Source organism: Amyelois transitella, chromosome 20, assembly GCF_032362555.1.
Source record: "Amyelois transitella isolate CPQ chromosome 20, ilAmyTran1.1, whole genome shotgun sequence".
Taxonomy (NCBI): domain Eukaryota; kingdom Metazoa; phylum Arthropoda; class Insecta; order Lepidoptera; family Pyralidae; genus Amyelois; species Amyelois transitella.
In genome coordinates, this window is record NC_083523.1 from 8,877,263 (window position 1) to 8,892,922 (window position 15,660).

General features: G+C 34.0%; 1 protein-coding gene across 1 annotated transcript; it reads right to left on the reverse strand.

The window, feature by feature from the left end:
- Positions 1 to 3,234: 3,234 nt before the first annotated feature.
- LOC106131467 (facilitated trehalose transporter Tret1-like) lies at positions 3,235 to 6,781 on the reverse strand. The gene is made up of 7 exons (XM_060950087.1): positions 6,593 to 6,781; positions 6,262 to 6,491; positions 5,667 to 5,990; positions 5,250 to 5,382; positions 4,632 to 4,849; positions 4,183 to 4,377; positions 3,235 to 3,509 (listed from the first exon to the last, which is right to left on the reverse strand). The coding sequence occupies exons 1-7, from the start codon at positions 6,636 to 6,638 to the stop codon at positions 3,288 to 3,290; spliced, it is 1,368 nt and encodes a 455-aa protein (XP_060806070.1). The 5' UTR covers positions 6,639 to 6,781; the 3' UTR covers positions 3,235 to 3,287.
- Positions 6,782 to 15,660: the final 8,879 nt, after the last annotated feature.

Below are 15,660 nucleotides of genomic sequence, written 5' to 3' on the forward strand. Positions count from 1 at the left end.
AACAAACATCTATAAAAATCTAGAATACCTATAAAAGTCCAGAATTAGAACAAAGCTGAGAAGGAAAATGGTCATGTCAAGAATATCCGTACTTGACGAGCTTGCATGAAGATAATTATGAATATTGATTATTAAATAATTATATATATAAATATTTTCGGAAAAAATTACACAGATTGAATTAGCTTCGCAGTAAGTTCGACACTTGTGTTACGAGATACTATCTCAACGATACTAAATTTCATAATTAATACTTATGTATATAGAAAGAAGTATATATTTATTGTGGCAACATGTAGACTCTGCCTACTCCTCCTAGAACGCGTGATTTATGTATGTATACATAACATAGATTTACATAGTTTGAGAGGACTTACTAGAAAACGACTAGCTTGCATGAAGAGAGTTATGAATGTGGATGAAGCGAAAGAAGTATGCAGGGATTGTGGCAAGTGGAAAGATGTAGTCTAAGCCTGCCTTTCCGGGAAAAAAGACGTGATGATATGATTATGAAAATGATACATTCAAACATACATAAAATCACGTCTCTTTCCCAGAGGGATAGGCAGAGACTACATCTTTCCACCTGCCACGATCTTTGCCTACTTCCTTCGCTTCATCCACATTCATAAGTCCTTAAATTGATCAAGATACGTACGTCTAGTACTCCACACTCTCCTTGTATATCTGCTTAGTCAATCTGCTTTCATTCATCCTCTCCGCATGACCAAACCATCTTAACATACCCTTTTCTATTGCTGTAACTACATTTTCTTATGATAATGATGATGAAATTCAAAACGCAAGTTTCATAAGAGTAGGTATAATAAAAATGTTAAACAAAATTCAATTGTATTTTTGTAAAGATATCAATCTACCGTATAAACAAGAATAGAACTTTGCACTGTTTGTTCCATAGAGTTTTAAATCGAATTGAACATTGATATGTTTACTATGAGTTAAATTATTATACATTTTTATGTTTAATTGGTACTTATGTAGTGATAAAGTCATGTCATGACCTTATATGGATTCGGTAATCGCTTCGTTTAATTATCATGGGTTGGGTAAGTCAGGTTTTTTGAACGAGCGACTTCCATTTGACCTTCACGTTACATACATATGGTCACGTCTATATCCCTTGCGGGGTAGACAGAGCCACCAGACCAGTCTTGAAAAAACTGAATGGCCACGTTCAGCTATTTGGCTTAATGATACAATTGGTGGTGTGAATGTGGTGAACCGTGTGGTTCCCGGCACCAAAACAAAAAAGAATAGGACCACTCCATCTCTTTCCCATGGATGTCATAAAAGGCGACTAAGGTATAAGTTTACAAACTTGTGATTCTTTTTTTTAGGCGATGGGCTAGCAACCTGTCACTATTTGAATCTCAATTCTATCATTAGGCCAAATAGCTGAACCGTGGCCACTCAGTCTTTTCAAGACTGTTGGCTCTGTCTACCCCGCAAGGGCTATAGACGGGACCTTATGTATGTATGTAGGTATGTATAACAAATATTTACTTTTATAATCTCATTTCATATCACCATCGCTACATTTGATGACGTATCAACTTGTGTAACATGTAGAATGTTAAATAATGTTGTTATCTTGTTTAGAGTTCTGTAGTTACGAGTAAGAATCTTTATTGGTTCACGTGCATGCATAATCATTACGAATTTATCCCTTACGGGGTGAACAAAGCATCACGAAATGAAGGAAACGCCACGTTCAGATGTAAGACCGACTAATATTCATTGACCATGTTCAATAAGGGTTCAATTAAGTAAAAATACCGTGTCCTAAGCGAACTGAAAAAGAAAATTTTATTTCTCCATCTTAAAAACTAATAACAAAGATAGATAGATAGATAGATAATTCATTTATTTGATTTGCTACACGCAGTTTACAATTTCATATGGAATACAAATTAATTAGGGTGTGAGTTGCAGCAATACAAAAAGGTCACAACTCAACGAATTTATTGCTATAGAGCAATACGCTGATTTTCAGTTATGACCTAGGTGCTAGTGCAGGTCAATCTGCGTACGTAATAAAAAATAAACAAAGACTCGTGTCGTGATCGTGACTTGAAAGTTTCATTTGTATAAGTGTGATAAATGTAGCGGCTTAATAACCAAAAGCGTATCCCAAAATATTTGAAAATTCAGATAAAACAAACCATAGCAACCGAACAATGCCAAAAATCAAAAGAGTCCAAAAACTTACCACGAAACTTTATGCTTGGACATTCCGCCCACCATGGACATTCTGTTCATAAAACAACGAATGAGATGTTATAATCATTCACTATGCCATCTTTAAACTTAATGTATTACTTAATTGAAAATTAAATTCAATAGTGACTAAAAAAAATTACTACTCCAAAAAATTGTCTTTGATGAAGTATACTGAGGTTCAGGAGAGCAAATTAAAGTCGGAAAATTAATAACAAAATTAGCAAATCTATTATTACCGAAATGCATATCATGCGTATTGAATACTAGCTGTGCCCGCGACTTCGTCCTCGTGGAACAGTTATTTTGGGCATCATTGAAGCCCTCAAGGATGAAAAATATGCCCCGTTATTTTTTCACATTTCCATTATTTCTTCGCTTCTAAAAGTTGCAGCGTGATGTTATAAAGCCTTTCTCGATAAATGGTCTATTAAACACAAAAATATTTTCTCAATTCGATCCAGTAGTTCCTGAGATAAGCGCGTTCTAATAAACAAACAAACCAACTCTTCAGCTTTATAATATTATTATAGACACCACCATTCCACCATGATAAAATTGTATTTTTGAATTTAAATATTAATTAGAAAAAGAAAGTTTACTACAAACAGCACTGAAAGTTGTAAAATTCACATAACACAAAATTTTGATTCATTATTATTGCTGCGGATCACATTGCACATAACCCGACTCGCACTTGACATTTTTTATGTTAAATAATTAACAATGTGTCTTGCTATACAAATCTTTTTCTCTCATTATTCTGCTATTATTTATATTATCTTGCTATTTAATAAGATAAATTTATAATTTTAATAACATTTTGTTTCATGTTATTAAATGTCACATTAGTAAAATTAACGAGAAAAATAACTAGAAAGTTTTCGTAGTTTGATAATTTTAAAAGTGTAATAAAGGCGAAATAAATATTAGACTTATTAAAAAAAAAACAACCATTTATTACTTAAATACTTCTCAATTATTATATTCTTATAATCGATCTAATAAAAGTGTTACAAATATATAGACTTGATCCAAAACATTAACTACTATTTATTGGCCAAAATCTTTTCAATTTCGTCAACACTCTTTCCTTTCGTCTCTGGCACTATGAGTAAGGCTATCAATACACCGATGAGGTTGACCCCAGAGAAGCAAAACATCATGTTATGCATACCAATGAGGTTGGAAACCGGTGTGAAGATGAAGAGTTGGAGGAAGGTGATGAACCAAGCGTAGCAGCAAATACAGCCGGAAACCCTCGCTCGGATCTGGACAAAAACAAAGTTAAAAAGATAAATAATAAAAATTTATATGATAACTAGCTGTACCCGCGATTTCGTCTGCATGGAATAGTTATTTGGGCATCATAGAAGCCCTCAAGGATGAATAATTTTCCATTTTTTCTTTGCTCCTTATAGTTGCAGCGTGATGTTATATAGCCTAAAGCCTTCCTCGATAAATGGTCTGTTCAACGCAAAAATTATTTTTCAATTCAAACCAGTAGTTATTGAGTGCGTGCAAACGAACAAACAAACTCTTCAGCTTTATAATATTAGTATTATAGATGGTAAAAATAATAAAGTATAGAAAACTTATAATTGTTATTTTGTATAAAAAAATAGACGAATCACATTTACAAATGTTATATGGTGAAAAACTCAGAAAATAATATTGAATGCAAGAAGAAATAGATACTGCAGTTGATCAAATAAAACATTTATATTTACCAAGAATTTTATTACCAAGAGAGTTTTTGTCATGAGTTGACATGGATTTTCTAAACACTATTACATTGTAGCTATTCTCAAGCCAAAAATATGAAAAAGAAACAGCTTTTTACGATAATTATAAATTGGATAATAAAAATGTTTGCTGTGAAAATTTGGTATTACAAAAGAAATTATTAAAGCCGAGATACTTATATTGGTTTAAACAACTTACATGGAAATTGAACATTTCTGACATGATGACGTATGGCATTGGCAGTACTCCTGCCGAGTAGCACCACACGGTAAGAATTATGGAAGAGATTGGCATCCATCCTGGCATGCTTCCACCTTGATACTGTACTGTTAGCACTGTTCCGATACCAATCAGTCCTATTGCAGCCAGAGCAAATCCTGTAGCTAATATGATCTGTAACAAAATTTAATAAACACTTCAGTGGTCTAGAGAGGATTTGGAAATTCGAAGTACTTTGTCAAAAATATGTATTGGATAAAATGAAACATCTTGTTTTTATCATTTCTGAGGGATTCATGAGGAGAATAATGAAAGAAATTAACAATCAACTAGTCATTTTACAAAATTTAAGAAGATAGAAAGGGTCCTGCTTCTATTAATAAAATGAAAAATCTATCGACGTTGCTTCATGTATAATTGAAACTCACTTTTCGCCCGATCTTCTCCACACAGCTGATAGACACAAAAGACCCCACAATCATCACGATTGGTATACTCAGCGTTTGTAACTCAGGGCTCAAGGTGACTCCTGACGCTTTCATTATAGTTGATGCATATGTGAATATCGAGTAAGTACCATTCATGGCTTGAGTGCTGATAATAATCATAATGATTAGAAGCCCAGTGCGCGAATACTTTTGTTTGACTGAAAGAAAGAAAACTCGATCAAGAAAAATATAACACTAATGATATCTTTAGAAGACGTAGCCGTAGTTATACATTGGACGTTTAAGGACGTTAAAGAGGACTGGCAGTGACTCTGACATGCCACTGGAAGATTAATATAAGACTTAAGTTAAAGGTCAAATTAAACGTACAAATGCAGATTTGTATAAAGGTAAAATGAAGTATTACGAGTATGATGAAGGTACCTAAGTGAAGAATCAATAGATAGTAACTTAGAAGTATTATTCCCTAAAATTAATAGTCTTCAATCATCTTGACTTGTGACTTTTAACTACGAATTGAATTCTTCGTAAGTTAAACCTTAAAATATCAATACTGAATTGATGACAGAAGTTAGTTTTATTTTATGAAAAACCTACAAATAGTAACTAATGTCACATCGGGTTGTTCCTTTACTTCACTATCCTTTTCCTTCATATAGTCCATTTCATTTTGTACCACTTTATCGTTCACATCTAATCCCCTCAAGAACGCCAAAGTTTTTTCCGCTTCCTGGAATTAACAATTTTGATATCTAGATAAAATAATGGCCAGGATCTAAATTAAAATATATCATATTTTCTTTATGTTACGTGTGAGAGATGAGTAAATTTTTTTTAGAATGAATGATCACTCAGAGGTATTTTCAGTTATTATTTATTTCACCGGTTGATAGAAGTTGAACTGACATCAACTATGTATGTAGTTCTCCCATAAAAATCAGAAGCTGAAAAATTTGTACCGAGTCCAAAACATTTACTGAATTGGAAAAATTTAAACAAAACTTCTATTCTTACCTCATATTTACCCAACTTGACCAGATACGGGGGACTCTCAGGAGCTGTTATCGACGCCACCACGGACACCAGTGACACCACCAAACCAACCCACAAAACTGTATAGTAATCCAAATATGCTCCCATAGCGTACATCACGAAAATTCCAATGTTTTGCATCAGAGTATTCATAGAGACAAGCATTCCTCTTATATTGTCTTGGCTTATTTCTTTGACGTAAACTGGTATAAGCTGGTAGCTACCACCGGCCGCTATTCCAGCAAGAATTCTTGCTATGATGAGACATGGCACATTTGCAGTTGATAGTTTTATCACCCAGCAACCCTGAAAATTAAAAATGTTTTAGAAACCAATTCTTTCTAAGAAAAATTTCGCAGGGCTGAAGAAAATTTAAAATTACTGTTTTTTAAGAAGGCCTGGTATAAATCTATTATTGCTTTTACTGCTTACAATATTAATAATTGAAGTAAATATTTTATTCGTATTTTTGTTACCAAAATTGCTCCTAAACTAATGTGGGACTAATATCTGTATCCTTACTTGAGCTAGTAGGAAACATTCCATAATCTATGTTTATGCTAAAATCAAAACTTACCGCTTCCATAACTGCCATAATAAACACCCCTATTTTTCTCCCGCAATTGTCAGATATGTAAACAAATAGGGGAACTCCTGATATTGCTGCCAAAGGCAGAATGCTAGCGACCCAAGTCATTTCCATGCTTGTAAGCGGTCTGCCGGCCGGAGAAGAATCTGATTGGAGTATACTTTTCATTGGTGAAATCCAGCCTGCTATGAGACCATATGTCAGGACTGTTGATTCCGCTGAAACAGAAGAATTGTTATTATAAGTTAGATCATCTTTTAATTCATCTACTTGATCTAAAACTGAAATTTCTTAGAATCAGTCGAGTGTTAGACCTTACCAATCAAAGCTATCATCCATTGCACGTATGTATGTCCTTTTGACATTTTCACTTTCTTTAATTAACTAAATATATTTAGTTTCGGTTTTATTTTTTACTTATTTGTTGATCACTTTCAGTCTTACAAGTTCAATATTATTACTAAATTGAAATTAAAATTTGTTAAAACATTAACCACTGGTCGTTCGTCATTTGCTATTCTTGTCTACCACATGTGATGATAACATTGTCTTTATAATGTTTATCAGTTCTAGGGCTGACACGTTTTCATCATATTTTCCACTAGCTGTGCCCGCGACTTCGTCCGCGTGGAATATGGATGAATACTCGTAATTTTCCCCGTTTTTTTTTCACATTTCAATTATTTCTACGCTCCTAAAAGTTGCATCGTGATGTTATATAGCCTAAATCCTTCCGCAATAAATGGTCTATTCAACACAAAAAGAATTTTTCTATTCGAACCAAAAGTTCCTTCAAAGAGATTAGCGCTCTCTTCTAACAAACTCTTCAACTTTATAATATTACTAAAGATTTCTTATAATAAAATTATCATCATGTTATTTGATTATTTCATGTTTTGCTGGATTAACATTTTCATTTTATATCTGAAATAATTCCTGGCATTTTGTAAATATGTAAAAATGTTTTTCTCTTTTGTCTGCAGTCACAAAAACTTTATGAAGCTTTATTCTTTATCGGATAAAGTTAATGATGATGACCTTATAGTTATTAATACTAATTTCTAAATGGATGAGATGTTAACTCAACTCAAGCCCGGTGTGGTCGCAAAATAATAATTATTGATTTATGCGTAAATTTATTTTACTACGTATATAACCTAAAAATTTAAAATATTCATAGCCAACCCTACAATTTGTAAGTATAATCTCCGATAGTTTATGCAAATCAAATACTGTATTTGATCTGATATGGAAGTGAACATTAAATTATGCAAATAATATTTAATCTCAACACTAGACTAGTCTTACCCGCAGTTTCTCTTGAAATAGTAAAATAGCCTATTTTTGTACATTATTTTGAACAAGAGGCCGCCCGCGACTTAGTCCGCGTGGAATCATTCCCGCGGGGACTCCGGGATAAAAAGTAGCCTATATGTTATTCTGGGTCTACAGCTACCTACATACCAAATTTCATCGTAATCGGTTCAGTAGTTTTTGCGTGTGCCGTGTGGTTCCCGGCACTAATAGAAAAAAGAATAGGTACCACTCCATCTTTCTCCCATGGATGTCGTAAAAGGCGACTAAGGGGTAGGCTTATATACATATTTGGGATTCTTCTTTTAGGCGATGGGCTAGCAACCTGTCACTATTTGAATCTCAATTCTATCTTAAAGCAAAAGTTTGTCTTGGCCTAGCAGTCTTTACAAGACTGTTGGCTCTGTCTACCCGCAAGGGATATAGACGTGATTATATGTTTGTATGTATGTATGTAGTTTTTGCGTGAAAGAGTAAGGATTGCTAGTAAATAATAAGAATAAGATATATCTAAATAGGAAGATGTTCAGGTGACGTGGCGGTGACGTGGCGTCCACCTCTTGTCTGTTGGTTTTATCTGATGCGACAATGATGTTTGTATACACACGGCAGTGAACACGCTATGTAAACTAAGAAGGTTACAAACATGTTGAATTTTCTGTTTTTACATAGGTATATATACATATATATATATTTACATGTACATATATATAAATTCCATGAACATAGAGTCACGCCTATATCCCTTGCGGGGTAGACAGAGCCAATAGACTTTAAAAGACTGATAGGCCACGTTCAGCTGTTTGACTTAATGATAGAATTGAGATTCAAATAGTGACAGGTTGCTAGCCCATCGCGTAAAGGAATCCCAAGTTTATAAGCTTATCCCTTAGTCGCCTTTTGCGACACCCATTGGGAAGAGATGGAGTGGTCCTATTCTTTTTTCTAATGGTGCCGAGAACCACACGGCACACATACATATATTTATCACACTTAACCCCATATTCACATTTTGTCTCCCTCGACTCTTAGGTACCTATTAGATTTTTTTTTCAATAAATAAAATCCATGAAATACTTTCTCCATGTAATAACAAGTTTTCTCTCTTCACCATAAGACTGATATTGCTACGTAGCGCGGAAAAAAAGATATTTTTAAGAAATCACTCCAAAAATCTGCTACACCAAATTTTAAAGTACTTATACCATTTGAATAACAACCTTTAACTATTATATTTAAAGCTTACATTTCTAATTCTAAGGCTGTGGGCGTCAACATAATAAATTGTAAATCCATTAGCAATGACTACACTACACATGTTGTTACAGTACACTCCATTTAACTTTACGAGGTTTAAATTTGGTGAATTGTTACCTCACAGATTTGGCACGATACCGCCTACATTACACTTAAGATTTTTTTTAATTTAGATTATAAAACAAATGATTTTTATATTTTAAAACCTTCCAAAAATTAATATTATGGCGAACTATTTATTTGCGAAAGATTTAATCCTTATTCATAATAGATAGTTAAACAAGTATTATTATTTACTAGCTGCGCCCGCGACTTCGTCCGCGTGGAATAGTTATTTTGGGCATCATTAAAGCCCTCAAGGATGAATAATTTTCCCCGTTTTTTTTTTTTACATTTTCCATTAGGATTTCTTTGCTCCTTATAGTTGCAGCGTGATGTTATATATCCTAAGGCCTTCCTCGATAAATGGTCTATTCAACGCAAAAAGAATTTTTCAATGCAAACCAGTACCTAGTTCCTGAGATTAGCGAGTTCAAACAAACAAAAACTCTTCAACTTTATAATATTAGTATAGATATATAAAATACTGATAATTGTTACAAATTATTACAACAAAAAAATTAACAAGCCACAAAAATTAAAGACGACTACATCAGCTGATTGAGACTTTTATAATGCGTCGTGTAGATGATTCACTGCATTGATTCTCTTCATAAAATATATGTCATTAGAATAGAATAGAATAGATTTATTTTCAAAATTGGATACAACTTATTGACGTCACAAAACTTAAATCTAATTATAACTACTACCGCTTCCAAAGCGCATGTGTAGAAGAAGCGGCGGAACAAACTACACTGCAGCATTCTAGGTTACATTTAAACTACAAATCTCAAATCACGATATCATTTTATTTTCACCCAACCGGCATTGAATCCGGAAAATAATATTTAGCAAATGCAACCCTAACATGTCATGCATCACAAAAACACAAAAAATAGCTCTATTTAATACACTTATCTAATACCCATTCGTCTGTTTAACCCAATAACAGCTCAACGGTCCCGTTAATTTTGTTTTTTCCTCCGGTCACTCCAATTTTAGTAATATATCCCTTTGTCAAAATCCGATTTACTCAGAAAAAATAACACTTCACTCCCCCTGTTTCTAAAATCACTGAAGCGGCGAAAACATTAGCTTTTTTTTTTTGCTTTAACCCTTACGAATCCGATAATAATATTTTTTTATTTATTTCTTGATCAATTGTATTCCTTTTTATGATTAATAGACGGTTTTAAGTTTGTCTTTTTGTGTGTGATTGTTTGCGGTAAGTCGATTAAGATTAACATTGTTATTTTATAAATAGCTATTGTCGAATTGTCAAATTAATGTTATGGTGACACCCTGTCGATTTAAAATCATTAACATTTTTAATCGACTAAGCTAAATATTAAATTACATATATGTACATTTTTCAAAATAAAAAAGTCTATTGTCAATCAATCAATAAGCATTGTATAATTGAATTAAAAAATAATAATAACAGTCATTGTAACATTTGAAAAAGAAAAAAATTACATACATACATAATAATCACGTCTATATCCCATGCGGGGTAGACAGAGCCAACAGTCTTGAAAAGACTGATAGGCCACGTTCAGCTGTTCGACTTAATGATGGAATTGAGATTCAAATAGTGACAGGTTGCTAGCCCATCGCCTAAAAGAAGAATCCTAAGCTTATAAGCCTATCCCTTAGTCGCCTTTTACGACATCCATGGGAACGAGTTGGAGTGGTCCTATTCCCATTTTTATTGGTGCCGGGAACCAAACCAAAACACGGCAAAAAAAAATAACAAGTTCAGTTTTATAATGAAATCCCCCTGAACTGTGCAAAAATACGCATTGACAACTAAATCGGCAATAGTCACCAAAGAAATTTACGACTCAAAATTGTATAGTACACCCACATCTACACGGTAGTTAGTAAAATCACATAAATATGTCAAGTTAAAAGTGGCCAAAATAAAATTCCAAAAATTTGACCCCTCGTTAAGGTGGCATGTCCAATTTTATAACTTTTGCACTCGAGTTGAACCTCAAAATACATTGTCCGTAAATCTGAGGGTCAATTCCGATGAAGTCACACCTAATTTTAGCGTTAACAATGCTTGGATGAAATATTTTTTTTTGTTGAAAATAGACAAAATGTTGTTACGGTTAATTGCAGAAACTTATCTTAAATATATGTTGTGGCTATGTATACCGTGCGGTTGCCGGCACCAATAAAAACAGAATAGGACCACTCCATGACGTCAAAGGCGACTGAGGGATAGGCTTACAAACTTGGGATTTTTCTTTTAGGCGACGGGCTAGCAACCTGTCACTATTTGAATCTCACTTCTCTCAATTCAAAGAATCTTAATCAAGACTGTTGGCTCTGTCTACCCCACAAGGGATAAAGACGTAACGTGCCGGGAACCACACGGCATAACGAATAACATAAACTTTTAAATGAAAATATCATTGGTCATTTAATATGCACATTCAAAAAATGTAGTAATTAAAATATACCTCAGCTACCCTTACAATCGAAATCCTAATTTAAAACATGTGCGCCAAAATAAAATAGCTACAAAGTCATACGTGACCAATACAAAAGGTCGTCAATACATTAACACTGTAAACGTCGTCACGGCCGTATTGAGACATTTTGACCGCATACCACGTGGCCCATTTGACCGTCACGCCGATTTTGCAATATTGTTCGAATTCATTGGGGGAGTTGATTTTAGTTTCAAAATGTATTTTTTAAAATAGATTTAATATAATAGATAAACATATTTTAACATGCATACATACATATAATACTAGCTGACCGGGTAAAAAAGTTGTTTTGCCATATAAATATTTTTTAAGTAATTTGTAGTTTAAAAAAATGGAGTGGACAACCCTTATCAATAAAGGGTATGAAAAATAGATGTTGGCCGATTCTCAGACCTACTCAATATGCTTACAAAATTTCATGAAAATCGATCAAGACGTTTCGGAGGAGTACGGGAACGAACATTGTGACACGAGAATTTTATATAGGGTATATAGAATTTTATATAGGTATGCCCTTGCGGGGTAGAAAGAGCCAACAGGCTTTGAAGGCCACGTCCAGTTGTAGATACAACTTAATGATGGAATTGTATACTGTTGTATGCAGTTCTATCAATATTAATTACGCTAATGCCTATAAACACTATCTCTAATCAAAATGTCACTGTAGCGTAAATTGCATGTCCATCGGAAGGGTTAAAATTAATTAATTATTAATTACTTAAGAGATAATAATTATAAAGGTACGCATAGATACCTTTATAATTATTATCTCTTACGTATTAGTTGATGTAAAGTTTTATCTCAAAGTTCATCTTCTAAATTGATAAAGGGTTAAGTAATTAAATTTAATATTTATATACTAAATGTTCCTAAATGTGCCTTTTTGTGCTTTTTTTACATTTTAGAGAACAGCGTTTTGACTTTTGAGATTCTATTACGTTAATTCATTCATATTTAGTTAAGTTTATCATTTTGTTCTACAGTGAAGTGAATGTAAAATTATATATGAGAAACTGAAATCTTTATCTTAATCTGAAACAACAAATATAAATTTAGAAGTAACTTTTTTGAACAGGTATGTAAGGATAAAAAATACTTTTTTTTCCTGTGTATAAGGTAAATTTAGTTTAACTAACTTTTAAGTTAGTATACATGGTATAATACATAAACTTACCTATATACTGTCCAGAACTACCCCAAAAATTAAAAAGAAATTTCGGTTCTAACACCATCTTCACACAAAAATTGACAAATGATTCACAACATCATTAAGTACAAACAAACACAATTAAACCCAATGGGCATTATAAAAATGACATCAAGTGTATAATACAACTGTCAATAGCATTCAATGTCAACTGTCAATGTGACAATGCTTAATGGACTGTCAAAACATATAATGCAGTAATGGCGCGAAAATTTGACATTTATTGATTTTCAGCTATTGATAAACGATGTGATGAAATTTAAAGAGAGATTCTCATCATTAAGAATTTAAATGGGTTTTTGATGGTTTAAGTATTGTTGAAGTTATTTTCATCCCTCTCGAAACGTTACCTACGTCTTTTTACCGGAATGTCGAGTCGGTTTCTGAAGTCCATTTCCTCGAGTTGTAATATCCTTAATCGCCGTGTGGTTCCAGAAACCAACAATAAGAAGAATACTCCACCTCGTTCCCATGAATTTCGTTAAATGCAACTTAGAGATAGACTTACAAATTTGTGATTCTTCTTTTAGGCGATGGGCTAGCAACCTGTCACTATTTGAATCTCAATTCTATCATTAACCCAAACAGCTGAACGTGACCTATCAGTCGTATTAAGACTGCTCGTTCTGCCTTTGGTCGCAAGTTTTATTATCACTTCATTCCAAGGGTGTTACAATTACTTGGCTGTTGCAAATTTTTGTTTTAATTTAAGTGATTACGTCTTTGAGCTCGCTAGTAACAATATTTTATCGCGATCCAATCCAATTAAATAGATTAAGGAAATTTTTTACAACTGGAAATAAAAACGGGCGTCGAAGCGGAAAAGTGAGTCGTAAAAATTTAAGTAGTCGGATGGACTCACTCAAAAATATAGCTCGTAAATGTGGGTAAATAATACAAAATACAATAAGTGCCAATATTGAGGATCTCCACATTGTTTGTGGGTGGGTGGTACACTGAGCAGTGGAAAATATTTGGCAATATATTTATATACCGGACAAATTAGACAGATTGAGTTAGCCTCGCAGTAAGTTCGAGACTTGTGTTACGAGATACTAACTCAACGATACTTTATTTTATAATAAATACTTATATAGATAAACATCCAAAACCCAGACCAATCAGAGAAAGTTCGTTCCTCATCATGCCCTGACCGGGATTCGAACCCGGGACCTCCGGTGTCACAGACAAGCGTATTACCGCTGCGCCGCAGAGGCCGTCAAATTATGTACTAACTTGTTTTTACCCACGGCATCGCCCGCGCAAATTAACGGCCAGTGCAAAACAATACAGGCTTTTCGTAACTTCTACGGAATAGGATTTTACCAGAATATAAAGTATTTATGTTCTTCTTCTGACTCTTACTTATATGTAAATTACAAAATACACCGTAATTACAAAAGTGCCGTGTGGTTCCCGGCACCATTACAAAAATGAATAGGACCACTCAATCTCTTTCCCACGGATGTCGTAAAAGGCGACTAAGGGATAGGCTTATAAACTTGGGATTCCTCTTTTAGGCGATAGGCTAGCAACCTTTAACTATTTGAATCTCAATTCTATCACTAAGCCAAACAGCTGAGCGTGGCCTATCAGTCTTTTCAAGACTGGTGGCTCTGTCTACCCCGCTAGGGATATAGACGTGATCATATGTATGTATGTACAATAAAACAATCTTTCACATTCATAATATTAATTGACGACTCTACTTTCATTTGCTTAATCCACATTCATAAATCTTTAAATGCTCGTTGGTTTAGGGTTCCCTTGACCTGGCCTTAAAAAAAAGTAAAAAAAAAATTATAACAAAGAATACTTTTTTCAAAATACTCATTGTGCCCACAGCCCTTATCGTTGTCACCTCTAAGCGTCGTAAGGCAGCGTTCACACCGCTAGTCCCGCTCGTAAATGTTTACGACCGTAGGGATTAAGCTTTGCCGGTCGCGTTTTATTAAAAAAACTATCTGACTGGCAATATATGTAATAGTGGTGACATGTTTGTTTGTTTGTAAAGGCTAGCCTCCGAAACTATATGTAGAACCGATCATGATTTTTTTTACCGTTTATACGGTGTATCAGCTATTTAAAATAAAATAAAACATTATACATCATCTTCATGGGTAATACATATATATAATCACGTCTATATCCCTCGCGGGGTAAATAGAGCCAACAGTCTTAAAAAGACTGATAGGCCACGTTCGTTCAGCTGTTTGGCGTCATGATAGAATTTAGATTCAAATAGTGGCAGGTTAATAGCCTATCGCCTAAATGAAAAATCCCAAGTTTATAAGCAATTCCCTTAGTCGCCTGTTACGACATCCATGGTAGTGGTCCTATTTTTTTATCCTATGGTGCCGGGAACCACACGGCACTGCCGGGAACACACCAATTTACAAGGTCAATAAGCAGACCAACCCTTCGTTGACCAAACCACTGCGTAATCCGATTTGGATGCTGGTCAGTGTTGAAAATTGTATTTGCGGAATACATGTGGGATTCGGGAATTACGTTGTTTCTCAGGGAAATCACGTTTTGATGTTATAGAAGGACAATTATGATAACTTTAAGAATAACCTTAAAATTATCTTAATACTTCTCATTGATCTTGAGACACTTAATACAACTATTCTAACTGTAACAATAGGACCACCCCGTCTCGTTCCCATGGATGTCGTAAAAGGCGACTAAAGGGATAGGCTTAAAACCTCGGTATTCTTCTTTTAGGCGATGTAGCAACCTGTCACTATTTGAATTGCCATTCAAATAGTGAATGATGATGAATAAGCTAAACAGCTGAACGTGGCCTGTTAATCATTCAAAACTGCTGGCCCTGTCTACCCCGCAAGGGATATAGACGTGATTGCATGAATGAATAAATGTCAATACAAACGTGCGTAAGCGTCCACCATTTATATAGATACAACAATGTTTTCCCACGCAAAAGTAAATCCACCCAAATTTACCGCTTTTGACAAAATTTTATTTTATTATCAACGCTGA